At 39.2% G+C, this 14,030-nt stretch overlaps 1 protein-coding gene across 1 annotated transcript; it reads left to right on the forward strand.

The window, feature by feature from the left end:
* The first annotated feature begins 5,054 nt into the window (after positions 1–5,054).
* aoc1 (amine oxidase copper containing 1) lies at positions 5,055–13,612 on the forward strand. Its single transcript, XM_006634217.3, has 5 exons — positions 5,055–5,259; positions 7,972–9,524; positions 10,386–10,674; positions 11,671–11,803; positions 12,150–13,612. Exons 2-5 carry the CDS (start codon positions 7,985–7,987, stop codon positions 12,414–12,416), a joined length of 2,229 nt encoding a protein of 742 aa, XP_006634280.1. The 5' UTR covers positions 5,055–5,259; positions 7,972–7,984; the 3' UTR covers positions 12,417–13,612.
* The last annotated feature ends 418 nt before the right edge of the window (positions 13,613–14,030 follow it).

Raw genomic sequence — 14,030 nt, forward strand, 5'->3', positions numbered from 1 at the left:
TTCAACATAACAAACGGGTAGATAAATCTGCAGATATAATGCAGTGTGTCCAGTACATTATGTTGTGCAAGAATGTATTTTTACAGTGCAGTGGTTTGCCTCTTATGGTGGTGCAGTGGCTAACATTGCTACCTCAAACCGGGTTCACCGGGTTCAATTCCAATCCTAGGGTGCTTTCTGTATTGAATTTACATGTTTTTGTGAGTTCATATGGGTTTCCTCTGGGTACTCCAGTTTCCTCCCAAAGACCAAAAATACATTGAAGGTTATCTGGCTTCTGGATAACTTAGGTGTGTGTGTGTGCATGACTCTGTGTCTGTGTGGGCACTCATGTCCTGTCCAAGGATTATGGTGCCTTGCGCCTAGGCTCCGGCTTCTCCGATAGGCTCTTCTACGTGAACCTGAAGAAGTGGTTAGAAGATGGATGGATAGCAATTTCTTGCAGCATGCCTGGAAGGTAGCGAGCATTCTGCAAGAGGAGAGGAGACATGACACCAATCTTGGCTTTAGGAATCATCATATTTTTGTATACTAATGGTGTTGTATTTAATGGTACTTAAGAACCAAATTGGCTCGATATAAGAATTAAAAGTTATTGCTACAGTACCTAACTTGCTTATTTTATTTATAGGCGGAAGATGACAAGACATTATTGAAACGCTAAGTACCCTACAAGGCTTGACTTTAACTCTTTGACTCTGTGGTCAAATCCCAGGCTGTTTCTCAAAAAGAGTAAGGGGTGTTACCCCAGCATCCATTGGCCTTTCCTAATCATGGCCTCCTAATAATCCCCATCTATGAATTGGTTTCTCCCCACTGCTAGCTGAGCAGCCATATCACCCTGCAACTCACAACTGGCAGCCCACTGAAGCTAAGCAGGTGTGAGCCTGGTCAGTACCTGGATGGGAGACCTCCTGGGAAAAACTAAGGTTGCTGCTGGAAGAGGTGTTAGTGGGCCCAGCAGGTGGTGCTCATCCTGCAGTCTATGTGGGTCCTAATACCCCAGTATAGTGACGGGGACACTATACTGTAAACAGGCGCTGTCCTTCGGATGAGATGTAAAACCGAGGTCCTGACTCTCTGTGGTCATTAAAAATCCCACGGCATCTCTCAAAAAGAGTAGGGGTGTAACCCCGGCATCCTGGCCAAATTTCCCATTGGCCCTTACCAATCATGGCCTCCTAATAATCCCCATCTATGAATTGGCTTCATTACTCTGCTCTCCTCCTCACTAATATCTGATGTGTGGTAAGCGTTCTGGTGCACTATGGCTGCCGTCGCATCATCCAGGTGGATGCTGCACATTGGTGGTGGTGGAGGGGAATCCCCATTACCTGTAAAGCGCTTTGAGTGGAGTGTCCAGAAAAGTGCTATATAAGTGTAAGCAAATATTATTATTATTATTATTATATGTGGTGAGCATACTGATGCACTATCCTCTGGGTACTTGATGCCAGCTATGATATAAATCAATCACATTTCCTGTTTGCTGACCTCATTTCTGTAGTTAGCTTATCACACAATAAAATACCTGGTAGTGGTCTCCTGGGTACTTTTAGTCTACTGCATTCCAATTTCTCCTATCACCTTCTCTCTTATAATACTGCATGTTTGCTGCATAGAATTGAGCCAAACACACTTTTTGTGGTCTTCATGTTATGTATTTGAACTTGCATGTACTCGTTTGTACATGAAAACAGACATGCGATAGATTATTAACTAACGTTAACATGACACATAGTGCAAATGCAGAGAAGTGGTGTTACTTACAGATCTTTGTCATAAAAAATCAAAGCTGAAAGCTTGACAAACAAAATATTGTAAAGTCTAAAGTCTAACATAACCTGCTTCCTCAGGGGTTCTAACCTTGATTTACTACAGTATTTATAATTTAGCTAGCTATAAAAAATGAGATGATGCAGTACCTGTATCTTTATCTTTACTTACACTGAACTTTGTTATTCTATATAGAAATACGAGTAACTATTTTATATAATACTAGAAAGATAGAAAGAAAGCTACTGCACTTGAAAACAATTTCTTGAAGACTTGAGATAACAGATGTAAGGAGTTGAGCCGAAGTTCAACAGGAGTGTGTACAAATACACTAAGGACCAAGAGGAAATGGAATGTCCTTGAGTGGCCCAGTCAAAGTTTTGACTTTCAATCTTTAATTGAAAACTGAGGAAAGACTTGAAAATTGCTGGTACTCCGCATTCCCCAAAAAGATTGAGAGTGGTTGAGCAAGTCTGAAAAGAAGAATGGAAACACAATGCACTATCAAGGTGTGCAAACTTAGAAGCTTATCCAAAAAGACTTGCATATGTACTACAGTATATTTCCTGCCATGTGCTTTCAAACGTTAAGTCCAGAGATAACTACTTAATCAACCCACCTATTTAAGTTTTTGATTATTCATGATTAAACAAAATCTACCAGGTATTTGCCAAGCCTTGAATTTTATCTAAATATTTTTTTTAATTAACCTAAAAATAGTGGCCCTAGTACAGATCTCTGTGGTTACTAATTATATCTTAATTTGACATTTTTATTATACATGTGTATTTCCCAATTTTTAAAGAAAGATTTGAGAGGAAGTCAGATTTTAATCTTGCATGTCTGATGTCTTTTGCACGAAGCAAATATCTTTTCTGCTGAGCACCCTTTTCACTATTTTGTTGTGTGTTTAAAAAACTCTAATAAATTAAATATAATTAATAAGATATTACTGGGTCCTGGGAAATTATTAAACCTGAGTGTTTTAGTATTCAAAATATTTTCCCTCAATGTTAAACCTAATACAGAAGTCTGTCTTTCAAGAGTCTGAAGTATTTTGTTGAATTCTTTCTTAATGAACACCTACTGTAAGTAAAACACTCCATTAGTGTAACAGCCATTTCCCTTTCATTGTCTAGAAGGTTTCCATTATTATTAATGAATAATAATGGAAATTGATGGAAATTAATTATTTCATTATTGTCCCACATTTTATATTTTGTGCTTCTTACTATTGTATAATAACAGAGCTATAATAATAATTGCTTACACTTATACAGCAATTTTTTTGGAAACCACCAAAGTGCAGCATCCACCTGGATGATGCGACGGCAGCCATAGTGCGTGAGAACGCTCACCACACATCAGCTATCAGTGGGAGCAGAGCAATGAAGCCAATTCATATTAGGAGGCCATGATTGGTAAGGGCCAAAGAGAATTGTGGCCAAGACACCGTGGTTACACCCCTACTCTTTTCGAGAAACGCCCTGGGATTTTTAATGACCACAGAGAGTCAGGACTTCGGTTTTACATCATATCCAAAGGACAGCGCCTATTTACAGCATAGTGTCCCCGTCACTATACAAGGGCATTAGGACCCACAAAAACCACAGGGTGAGTGTCCCCTGCTGGCCTCACTACACCTCATCCAGCCACAACCTTAGTTTTTCCCAGGAGGTCTCCCATCCAGGTACTGACCAGGCTCACACCTGCTGAGCTTCAGTGGGTTGCCAGCTGTGAGTTGCTGCTGGCGCTGTTTATTTATTTTATCCTATTATTTTCAACACAGAATGCCTTTCCCTTTTCAGATTTTTTTACCGCTTGTGGCTCATTGTAGTGCAACTTTTAATTTAAGTTCTAATTAAAAACACAGCTAAAAAAATAGAAGATACCTTCACCAACTCGTGTTTGCTCAGCCTGTGTTCCATATTTATTCAGCTCTAATGAAATTAATAAATTGTACAGGACGTGGTTTAAAGACATGTTTAAAGATTTTGTTTAAAACTATATGACATGACAGGGGATTTTGACCCCCTGGATTGTATAGCATTCAAAGGGAAAAAGAGAGACAAGCTCCTGGAACTGCTCAATAGCCAGTTCCACACCTTTATTAATCACATAATGGAAGCACTCTAAATATAAAACATTGTAAAGGGTGTATTTCAATAGACGCACACTGGAGTTGTCCCAGGGTGATAATAAAGGAAAGCAACCAAAAAAACACATCCATCAATCCATTTTATAACAGGTTTATCCAATAAAGGTTATCAGAGGAGAAAGAAGCTATCCCAGCAGGCAAAGGTCACAAGGCTGTCTATCACAGGTCATACACAGACACAAACATGCACCCTCTCACACCAGGGCCAATTTTCCCAGAAGCCAATTAACCTACCTAGAATGTCTTTGAAGGAAATTTGTGGGAGGAAACTGGAACACCCAGAGGAAACCCACATGGTAATGGGGAGAAAATACAAACTCCATACAGAGATATCATCCAATGAATTAAACCCAGGGTCCCAGTGCTGTGTGGGAGCAACACAATGTGGAATATCTTCCACATATTGCAGTTACCTACAGTATCATTTTTGTTATTGTATTTCCAACAACCTCTACGTACTCTTCCTCTATCTAAATGATTGGTGTGAAATTTACAGGAGTGAGGGAGAAGCAGCTCTAAATTCTTTAAAATTCTTTCAATTCTTTAAATTTCCACAGAGCTCCTCAGAAACCTTGTGAATTAGAAGCATCTGACAGCTTGAAGCTACCCTTGCATCTGACAGCTACTCCTCAAACTGCCAGTGTCAGGACTCCACAGTAGTCAGTATCAGATGGGTGGACTGAAGAACAGCGCTGGACACCAGAACACAAAAGGAAATTCTGTGCTGAGCATCAGGGCTGGGATGTGTAAGGCTCTGGCCAACTGACCCCTAGCTATAACCAGCTTTCCAGAATCAGTGTGGTACTGCCAGTTTCAAGTCTCAGAGGCAGAAGCCCAGCGGGACTGGAAATTAAAACTGGATTGTCCTGGACATCTATGTATATCCACAGAGGAAAGAGTACAGCTCAAGCTGTCACCTACAATTCTATTACAAATGATTTAAAAAAAGGTGAGGGGGGGTGAAGCTCACTTTCAGTGGTGAAGAGAAATCATTCTTCAGTCATTGGTAACTTCTAAATCGCTTTCTCAATGTTTTTTCCAGGAACAAAAAATTGCATGTTTAAGGTTGATTAATCATTGATCAAGCCTTAGAATTTCACAATTGTTATATTACACAGTTTGTTGGTCAGATATATAGCCAATTAATAATGGACATTAGAGTGGTTGTGTAATGCAAATTTGCTTGTGGGGTTCACTGACATAAGACACAAGATAGAACCCAGGAGGAGGACAGGGATACAAGAACGAAAACCTTCTTGTATTCTGGGATTAACATTGGGATTGCGCTACAGACACACAGCCAGGTGATTGAGAATACAGTCACTGTAAGTATAAGTGATTCTTCTTCTGTTGCTACTGTACTTATCAAACCACTTCCACTTGTGAAGCACTGATTTAAAATGCATTTATTTAACATTTAATAACTATCAGAATAACCTCCACAAGGGAAACACAATGTTAAATCACTACAGTTTTCGATCATAAATTAAAGCTAAATAAAAAGAAAATTGATGTAATTTACATACTGTAAGTTAATTATATTTAAATTATAGTTTTGTAACATTACCATTTAGAATTGAATTATTATTGGTATTTTGTGTCTGACAAGCTAAAAAACATCCTTGATTAATTTGTATATGGCAAAGTTGTTGTACTAAAGGTGATCGTTTTTCCTCATTTCCTTTATTAAATAAGTATTAATTATGATGACTTGATTCCTTTTTCAGATGCTAAACATCTGACTTTTATCATAATTTGAAATCTCTCTTTTATCTGCACGCTTAAAACAACATTAAGTAAAACAACCATTTTCATATTCTAATTTCACACCATTATCATATTATGCTCTTTTAGTGAAATCAGAATGGTGTTCTACAGTGCTATTATTTAAAGTAAACTGTGAACTTAAAAGTAACACTGTGTAAAATGTGATGAAAAACAGAAGGATCAAACTTTACTTTAAGCACTGTAAATTACTTATTTTATTTAGAGGAAGTCAAGGAGGAGTTGTGTGCTCAAATACCAAGTGTGACAATACTTTGTACCCCTGAGCAAGGTGCTTTACTCAGATTGCTTCAGTAAAATCCCCAGCTGTATAAATGGGTAATGTACAGTACATATTTCTATTATCCAAGGTGCTTTAACTAAAAACATCACCTAAAATAAAAAAAAATAATAATCAAGTAATAATACTAAACATAAAGATATGATTAAGAATATAAGAAAGACAGCAGTAGTTTAATGAGTAAGAGAATAAAACATTTCAGCCAGTCATTCCATGAAGAAACCCAGAGTTTGAAAGCTACCTGTTCCTGGTAAGGGTTATAGCAGCCCTGAGCTCATCCAGGAGGCAGGGCAGGAGAGACTGGAACTCTTAGTGAAAACAAGAGTTTGAAATGTTTTTTAGGAGTTTAAAGGATACAAGTTTTAGCAATTGTTATTATCCCTGTGGATTGATCAGGATCAGGAGTAGTTCATACAGTATGTGGTTACTCCATCAATAAATAATTTGAATTCGATATATATCATTTAAATGGGCAGGCCTTTACAGTATTATGACAGATCCTTGGATGCAGTGGTGAGCTGTCTTCTGGAAGAGAAAAGCTTAGCAAAATGTTGTATTGGTGCAACCTTATACTTAGTGAAAAGAGTGATCATTCATTCCAAGTTCTGGAGTTCAGATTAAAGAATACAAAAACATTTTGGGGTTTCTAGACAAAATAATGGAGTGCCTTAGTAGTCCACACTAACAGGAACAATTATTATTATGAAAAGAAATTAATGACAAATTCTAATGATTAAGGTAACTGTTCTAAAGAGTTACCAGTTTGGGGCACAAGAAATCCTTATACTGTAGGAGGAACTACTCAAAATGTTCACCCTTCTAACAATGGGAAGCAGGTGACAGCAGTAAAATCAGGAGCACTTAAAATTGATATATGCTTGATATGAGCAAGTGGAAAAAAGATACATTTACTGAGTTATTATTTTAACAATGCCTGGAAATCAGTTATCAAGATCTATCTTAACCATAAAAATGTCTCTAGACCCACAAATAAACTGATTATGACCTGATGTTATTGATTTTATGAATCATATACACTTTGTTCAGATAGGGATGATACAGTAAATGGTTACACAACTATAAAACAAAACAAGTAATTGAGAACACATAATCATATAAAGCCCAAAACTGTTGTTTATAACTTAACTTTTCATCATGCACAGCAAAAAGGTGATATGTTTAAACTGGGTTTTAAATGTTTTACAATGAGAAATATTTCATAAGGCAACCTTTCAGAAGTGTCATCCCAGGAATTAACTTATTCACTACTATTTACTGATTTTCAGCATTTGTAATGTAACTTTTAGCAGCTTTTATTTTTAGCAGCTTCATTAACAGATAAATTAAGACGCAAAGCCTACCATTTAATGTTATCCTTGGTCTTGCTGAGTTCTCCACTCTTTGGCTCATAGTTTGGTACTTTAAGCAACATACAATACAAGCCATTGAGCATTCAGGCATTAATATGAATTGTTGATCTCTTGCAGCAGACAACTGTGCACTGCAGATCCTTAAAATTTGAGGCCCATGAGTTTTAGTGTTGCTATTTGAGCCAATGAGCCATTTACCGAAACACTGTCATATTCATGGTATTAAAGATGGATGGTTTGTTTATAAAGGAAAAACAGAAAAGAAGTGCTCTTAAATAAAATAAATAAAAAATTGTTGTCCAGGAAAAATTAATAATGGAAAGATCAAATTGGCTGAACTTCTGATGAAGGCTTGTGTATTCTGAAAGGTTGACACAAAGTTCCACAACATTTTTAATGATGTTGCAAATAGTGGCAAATCACAGTGTCATTATATAAATATCTTGAGAATAAATTAAAAGTTCCCTTAGAACAGTTTGGCCTGCACCCTGCAGACGGAAGATTGTAAGAAGTATGCTTTACAAAACTAATAGCTGCATTGATTAGATGGTGGATTTACCATTTTGTTTTGTTATAGCATTGTCCCTTCTCTAATTCTGCAGATCCCAAAAAGAAATGTTGTCCCACTACGTACTTGTCCTGGTTGCACTGAGTGTCACAGCCTATGCAAGTCCTGCACAGAGAGAATGGGCACGTCATGGGGCCTCCATTTTTGCTGACTTGACTCCCCGAGAAATTAGAGCAGTGCGGGATTTTCTTATGTCTTGCCCTGAGCTTAGCCTCTCATCTGCAAAAAGCAAAACCTTGAAGAAAAACAGTATCCTTCTTGTGGAGCTGCATATTCCCAGGAAGAATGAGGCTCTGAAGGCTCTGGACCGTGGTCATGCCAAGCCTGCACGCCAAGCCAGGGTAGTTGTGCAGTTTGGTGACCAGTCAAAACCAAACATCACAGAATACCTCGTTGGGCCCCTACCTTACCCCACTGCCTACACACTCAAAACCTTCAAAAGCAAACGAGCCATTAAATTTGAATCCCGGCCTATCACTTCAGTGGAGTATGAACACATCAATGCTGTGCTGCACAAGATCACCAATAAGGCCCACACACTCCTTCTGGAAAGCACAGGCTTTTCCTTCTACAACTGCAGCAACCGGTGCTTAACCTTCTCAGATATTGCACCACGTGGACTGGATTCAGGGGAAAGGAGGACCTGGATCATGTTGCAGAAATTTGTGGAAGGTTACTTCATCCACCCGATAGGATTTGAGGTCCTCATAAACCATCAGTCACTTGACCCATCTAAGTGGGCTGTCGAAAAGGTGTGGTATAATGGACAGTACTTCAACAGTGTGGAGGAGTTGGTGGACAGCTATGACAAGAATCGCTTGGAAAAGCTGAAGCTGCCTGAGCATGATGACGAGGACCTGTTTTCCACCTATATCCCTCGAGGCCAGAGCAACACACGTTCCAACATACATGGGCCCAAGCTGGTGGAACCTCAAGGTCCACGCTACCACGTTGATGGGAACTTCGTGGAATACGCAGGCTGGTCCTTTGCGTTCAGGGTGCGCTCCTCTGCTGGCCTGCAACTATTTGATTTGCGGTTTAATGGAGAGAGGGTGGCCTATGAGGTCAGCCTACAAGAGGCTATTGCTTTCTATGCAGGGAATACCCCAGCTGCCATGCAGACAAAGTACATCGATGCTGGCTGGGCAATGGGGACATCTGACTATGAACTTGCTCCAGGCATTGACTGCCCTGAAATTGCCACCTTCCTGGACCTGTATCACTTCTATGACACAGACAAGCCTCTACGCTACAAAAATGCCCTCTGCATCTTTGAGATGACCACAGGGATGCCTCTGAGAAGACACTTCAACAGCAACTTTCATGGTGGCTACAACTTCTTTGGAGGCCTGGAGAACCATGTGCTCGTGATCAGAACTACCTCTACAGTCTACAATTATGACTATATCTGGGACTTCTATTTCTACCAGAATGGGGTGGTGGAGGCTAGAGTCAGTGCTACTGGGTACATCCATGCCACCTTCTTCACTCCTGAGGGCCTGAATTATGGCACCCGTGTGTACAGCTACGTTCTAGGCAACATGCACACCCACCTCATCAATTATAAGGTCGACTTGGACATAGGAGGTATGTTTATGGTCTAACATTTCTTCATGTTTCCTTAACAGGAAGAATAAAAGACCTTCTGCTGCACCTCAAACTATCTGACAGAGGCAGAATTAAAACAAATTTTGCACAATCCAAACAAATTCAGTTTTAGCAAGGTTAGCAATTAAAGCTTCACTTTATCTATATTTACATACAGTAATAAGAGTAATAAGAGTTTATTGCCTCTGGAATGGAAAATGGTGTTGTAAAAACAGAACCATTAACTGAGACACGGGAGCGCACTTTTGCATTTGTTGATGATATCTAGAGCCATGAAACCATTCTTGGTTTTATCTTTTTTGTTTTTTGAGTGAGGATGTTAGTATTTCATCTTAACTTTGCTCCTCATACCACTTGGCACATTCTGTAGTGATTAGGGCTTTCGGAAGTCAAGACTAATGTCTCTTCAAGCTTCTCTACTGCTAGGGCTGCTTTTGCTGGTGTTTATTCTAATCTTAGATGTGTGTAACAATGCTTTTAATTTTCATCCATCACACAGGCTAGCCAGCTCTTGCCCTTTTCAGCTGAAACTGCAGTTGCCCCTTCTAGCCTTGAAAAGCACTATTTACTTGCCAAGCAATAGAGCTGAGTTTTGCATAATGCCTCCTCCTCCTCTCTCAGCACTAGCATGAGAGGATTATAGACAGAGAAAATCACTCTTGGCCTTGAGTACACATGCATTTGCCCCTGTTGTTCTGCAGCAGTTAAACATTATGATTTGGACCGAAGGAAGTTTCACAATGAATCATAATTTTGCTTCTTCCGTTCCACACCCCTGAAATATTGTACTGCAGTAGAATGCCAATGGTTTGATCCTATTGAATCTGTCTCCTTAACCAGGCCGGGAGAACAGCTTCGAGTCTCTGCATGTGAAGTACGAGAACATCACCAACCCCTGGAGCCCTGAGCACACCATTGTGCAATCACGCCTGCACCGCACCCAGCATCGCACCGAGCGCAGCGCCGCTTTCCGCTTCGGCAAGAGCTTCCCCCGCTACCTGCACTTCTACAACCCCAACAGGAGCAACAAGTGGGGCCACAAGAAAGGCTATCGCATCCAGTACAACTCTCATGCTCACAGCGTGCTTCCACGAGGCTGGCGCGAAGAGAATGGTGTCAGCTGGTCCAGGTACAGCCTATACAGAACTAGAAGAGGGCTGGTCTTCAGCCCAGAGGCACAGCTAGAGCCCTGTAACCAACAAAGAGGTCAGAATACTCAGTGTGTCCCATGCCCTCAAGTGCAAGCCCTTGCTACTAATTCCTAACTTGGTAGCATGTTTTGGGAAGGCTGGGTAACACAACATTTTAAACTGCACTGCCTCAAATCAGTTCCCCTGAAAGAAAAAAACATTCAAAGTTCATTTTGCTGTTTTGAGCAGGGGACATAGAGAACCAATTGTGATGAATGAAATTAGATGATTTTAAAAATCACGAATACACTTTGTCCATACGTATGTTGACACTAGTGCTATTCTTGTCTCCTACTTTTCTATAAAAGTAAATTAAGAATTCACAAGCTGTCACTCTATACAGTTGACTGAAAGCAACAGTGCAAGTCATTTTGATACAAACAAATTGCTCAGGGCAATGTCCTTACTGTCCTTCACATGTCATAATCATAAGCAAATAATCGTGAATTTGGACTTCAGCAAGATCTGATAATCCTGCCTGCTTCCAAAGTCCAGTTGATCTTTGTCTAATGTGTAAGCAAAAAGAAAAACATTTTATCATAGCTCCTGGCCTTACTAAAGTGCAGTACAGCATGTTTGGCATGGCTCCAATTTACCAGCATTTTACCAGCATTACCCTCAATTTAAATGTTCTGGCAAATATCAGCACTCTTGGAATTCCTCTGACTGCTGCTTTCTCTATCTGTCTCCATCTCCCTTTTATTAACGCTTCTAGTTTGTTTACTTGAATCTCACATTGATTTGATTTTTAAGCTTTTCCGTGTCCTTTGCTACAGTTTACCATATTTTCAAAATAGTCAAAAACACCTTGTACACTGGTTACTACAATGATGTACAGCAGTTTTTCTTTGTGGAGAGCATGATGTATAATGTACAGCAGTTTTGCTTTTTGGAGAGCAGCCCTAACCATATCTTCTCTCATTCCTATGGGATAGGTATCCATTAGCAGTGACCCGGCACAAGGACAGCGAGTTGACTAGCAGCAGCATCTACACTCAGAATGACCCATGGGAGCCTGTGGTTTCCTTCGAGGATTATATCCGCAATAACGAGAATATTGAGAACACGGTAAACTTTACAAACTGAAATCCCGGAAAACACCCACTGTGGTGGGAATGTGAAGTGAAAATGCAAAGGAAAACTTAGAATTGGCAGTCTTTTATCACATTAAATACTGATAAATACAACTTCATACTTCCATAATAACATTGTCCTTTTGATACTGAATGTTAATACCTGAAATAAATTCATTAGATGGGTTTTGGTAGATTGATCTTTCAGAGCCGAACAGGACTTTGATCTTGACTCGGCATGCTGAATGGTTTGTTTTCTAATAACACAAAATGAATTATTCAGCTCACCATTACACAGTTGTATCACAATGACTCAGTGACCCTTCCTTCTTTCTCTTCAGGACCTGGTTGCCTGGGTGACAGTGGGCTTCCTGCATATCCCTCATTCGGAGGATATCCCCAACACGGCCACCCCCGGCAATGCAGTGGGTTTCTTCTTGCGTCCCTTTAACTTCTTTGATGAGGACCCGTCGCTGGCCTCACGTAACACCATCATTGTTCGACCACGTGGGAAGAGCGTTGCTGTGCAGCGTTGGACTCCTGAGGTCGTGGGCCACTGCGTTTCTGATAAACCCTTCCATTACAACGGCACCTACCTCAGTGACTGAGTAGCTTCAGCAGATCCAAGGCATGATAGATACCACAATCATCTAACTCAGGGGTTGTCAGGCTTGTTCTCTGGATGGGGAACAATTTTGAAACTCTCATTTTCAATAAAGCCCCTCCCTTAACCTCTAGGCCGATCCAATTACAGAGTATTGTTATTGAATATAGAAAAGGATGATTAAAATTTAAGTCACCCAGAATAATATATGTCAAAGTGGGTCTGGTAACAAAAACAGAAGTGACAATCGTGTGAGATATTAATTATATCACCTCCAGTATGGGGGCTAAATTATTTTTCCATGGACCACATGGACTTTGACAGAAGACCCTTGGGTGTTCCTGAAGGTCCTGATTGCTTAAAATGACCCTGGTAGGAGTTGATAAACTGAGGCTGTGTAAGATTGTTCCATCCTGTCAAAACTGTCGATCAAATCACTGTGTCTGTCTGATCCTTTCTTCTCATGCAGAATCCTGGACACACAGTGTTGATCTGACTTAAGCAGTTAATTTTTTGCAAACTCTAAATATATAGATTACAACAGTTTTTCATAAAAAGAAGCTTGAATAAAATAGACATTAAGTCTTTGGTTGGGAATGCAGTATGTGGTTTTGTGGTTTTAAGATGTACTGTACTGTTTAAAATATGTATGTGCCTGTAAAATACTGAAAAAGCATTACATTTAATTTAAGAATTCTGCCGACTTTACTGTACTTAAAAGGAAATTAAAAAGCACTTATAAATACTGCTAAATACTGTAATTTTTCTGCCTCATAGCCTGGATTTATGAATAGCAAAAACTGTGCTGTTTTTTCATCCATCCAGTTTCAAATCTTTTTATACTGGTGTCACAGAAACAGCATAGACATGTGAGATAGAGTGTATATCATACACATACAGTATAATGACAAACAGCACAGAAACAACAAAAAAGGCTACAGAGGGAGAGATCTTGTTATCTGACTATATCTGTCTTTGTATAGAGGTTACAAACCCAGGAAAGTCTGTGACCCCCAAGTACAATCTATATATATATTAAACATCAGACAGGAATGTTGTAACTAATCCTGTACTTAATATTCTGTCTCTTGTCATATGTACTACAGTCCTTTCAATTTCCTTGGTTATACTGTGGATCCAGAAAAGTGAACATTATATCAATAAATCAATGAATCAATAAACTTTCTTATTAATACCTTATATGCCTTTATTTTGTGTTTAATCTAAATAAATGGAATGTTCATGTCTAAAGCCTGATAAAACAAGAGTATTACTAAGTCCTAAACAGTCTAAGCAGCACAATGAAGAAATGAAATATACTGTATATAAAACTTTTTTTCAAAAAGGTACTCAAAAACAGAATGAGCTGTTTTGAACAAGGACATATCATGAACAAATCCAGCAATCAATTGTCTGGGTAGGCTGGTGTAGTGATGTAATTCTTTTGAATTTACTAGAACGATTAGAAATTGAAACAGTAAATTGACAAAATGCTTTTACGGCTGCTAAGGCAAATTAGACAAAATACTGGAAAATAAAAAGCAATCTGCTCATGTTTTAAAAGCATAGCATATGCCATTTTTTCATACAATATCAAATGTACAATCCATAACAAAAA

This window comes from Lepisosteus oculatus, chromosome 6 (genome assembly GCF_040954835.1).
Source record: "Lepisosteus oculatus isolate fLepOcu1 chromosome 6, fLepOcu1.hap2, whole genome shotgun sequence".
Classification (NCBI taxonomy): Eukaryota; Metazoa; Chordata; class Actinopteri; order Semionotiformes; family Lepisosteidae; genus Lepisosteus; species Lepisosteus oculatus.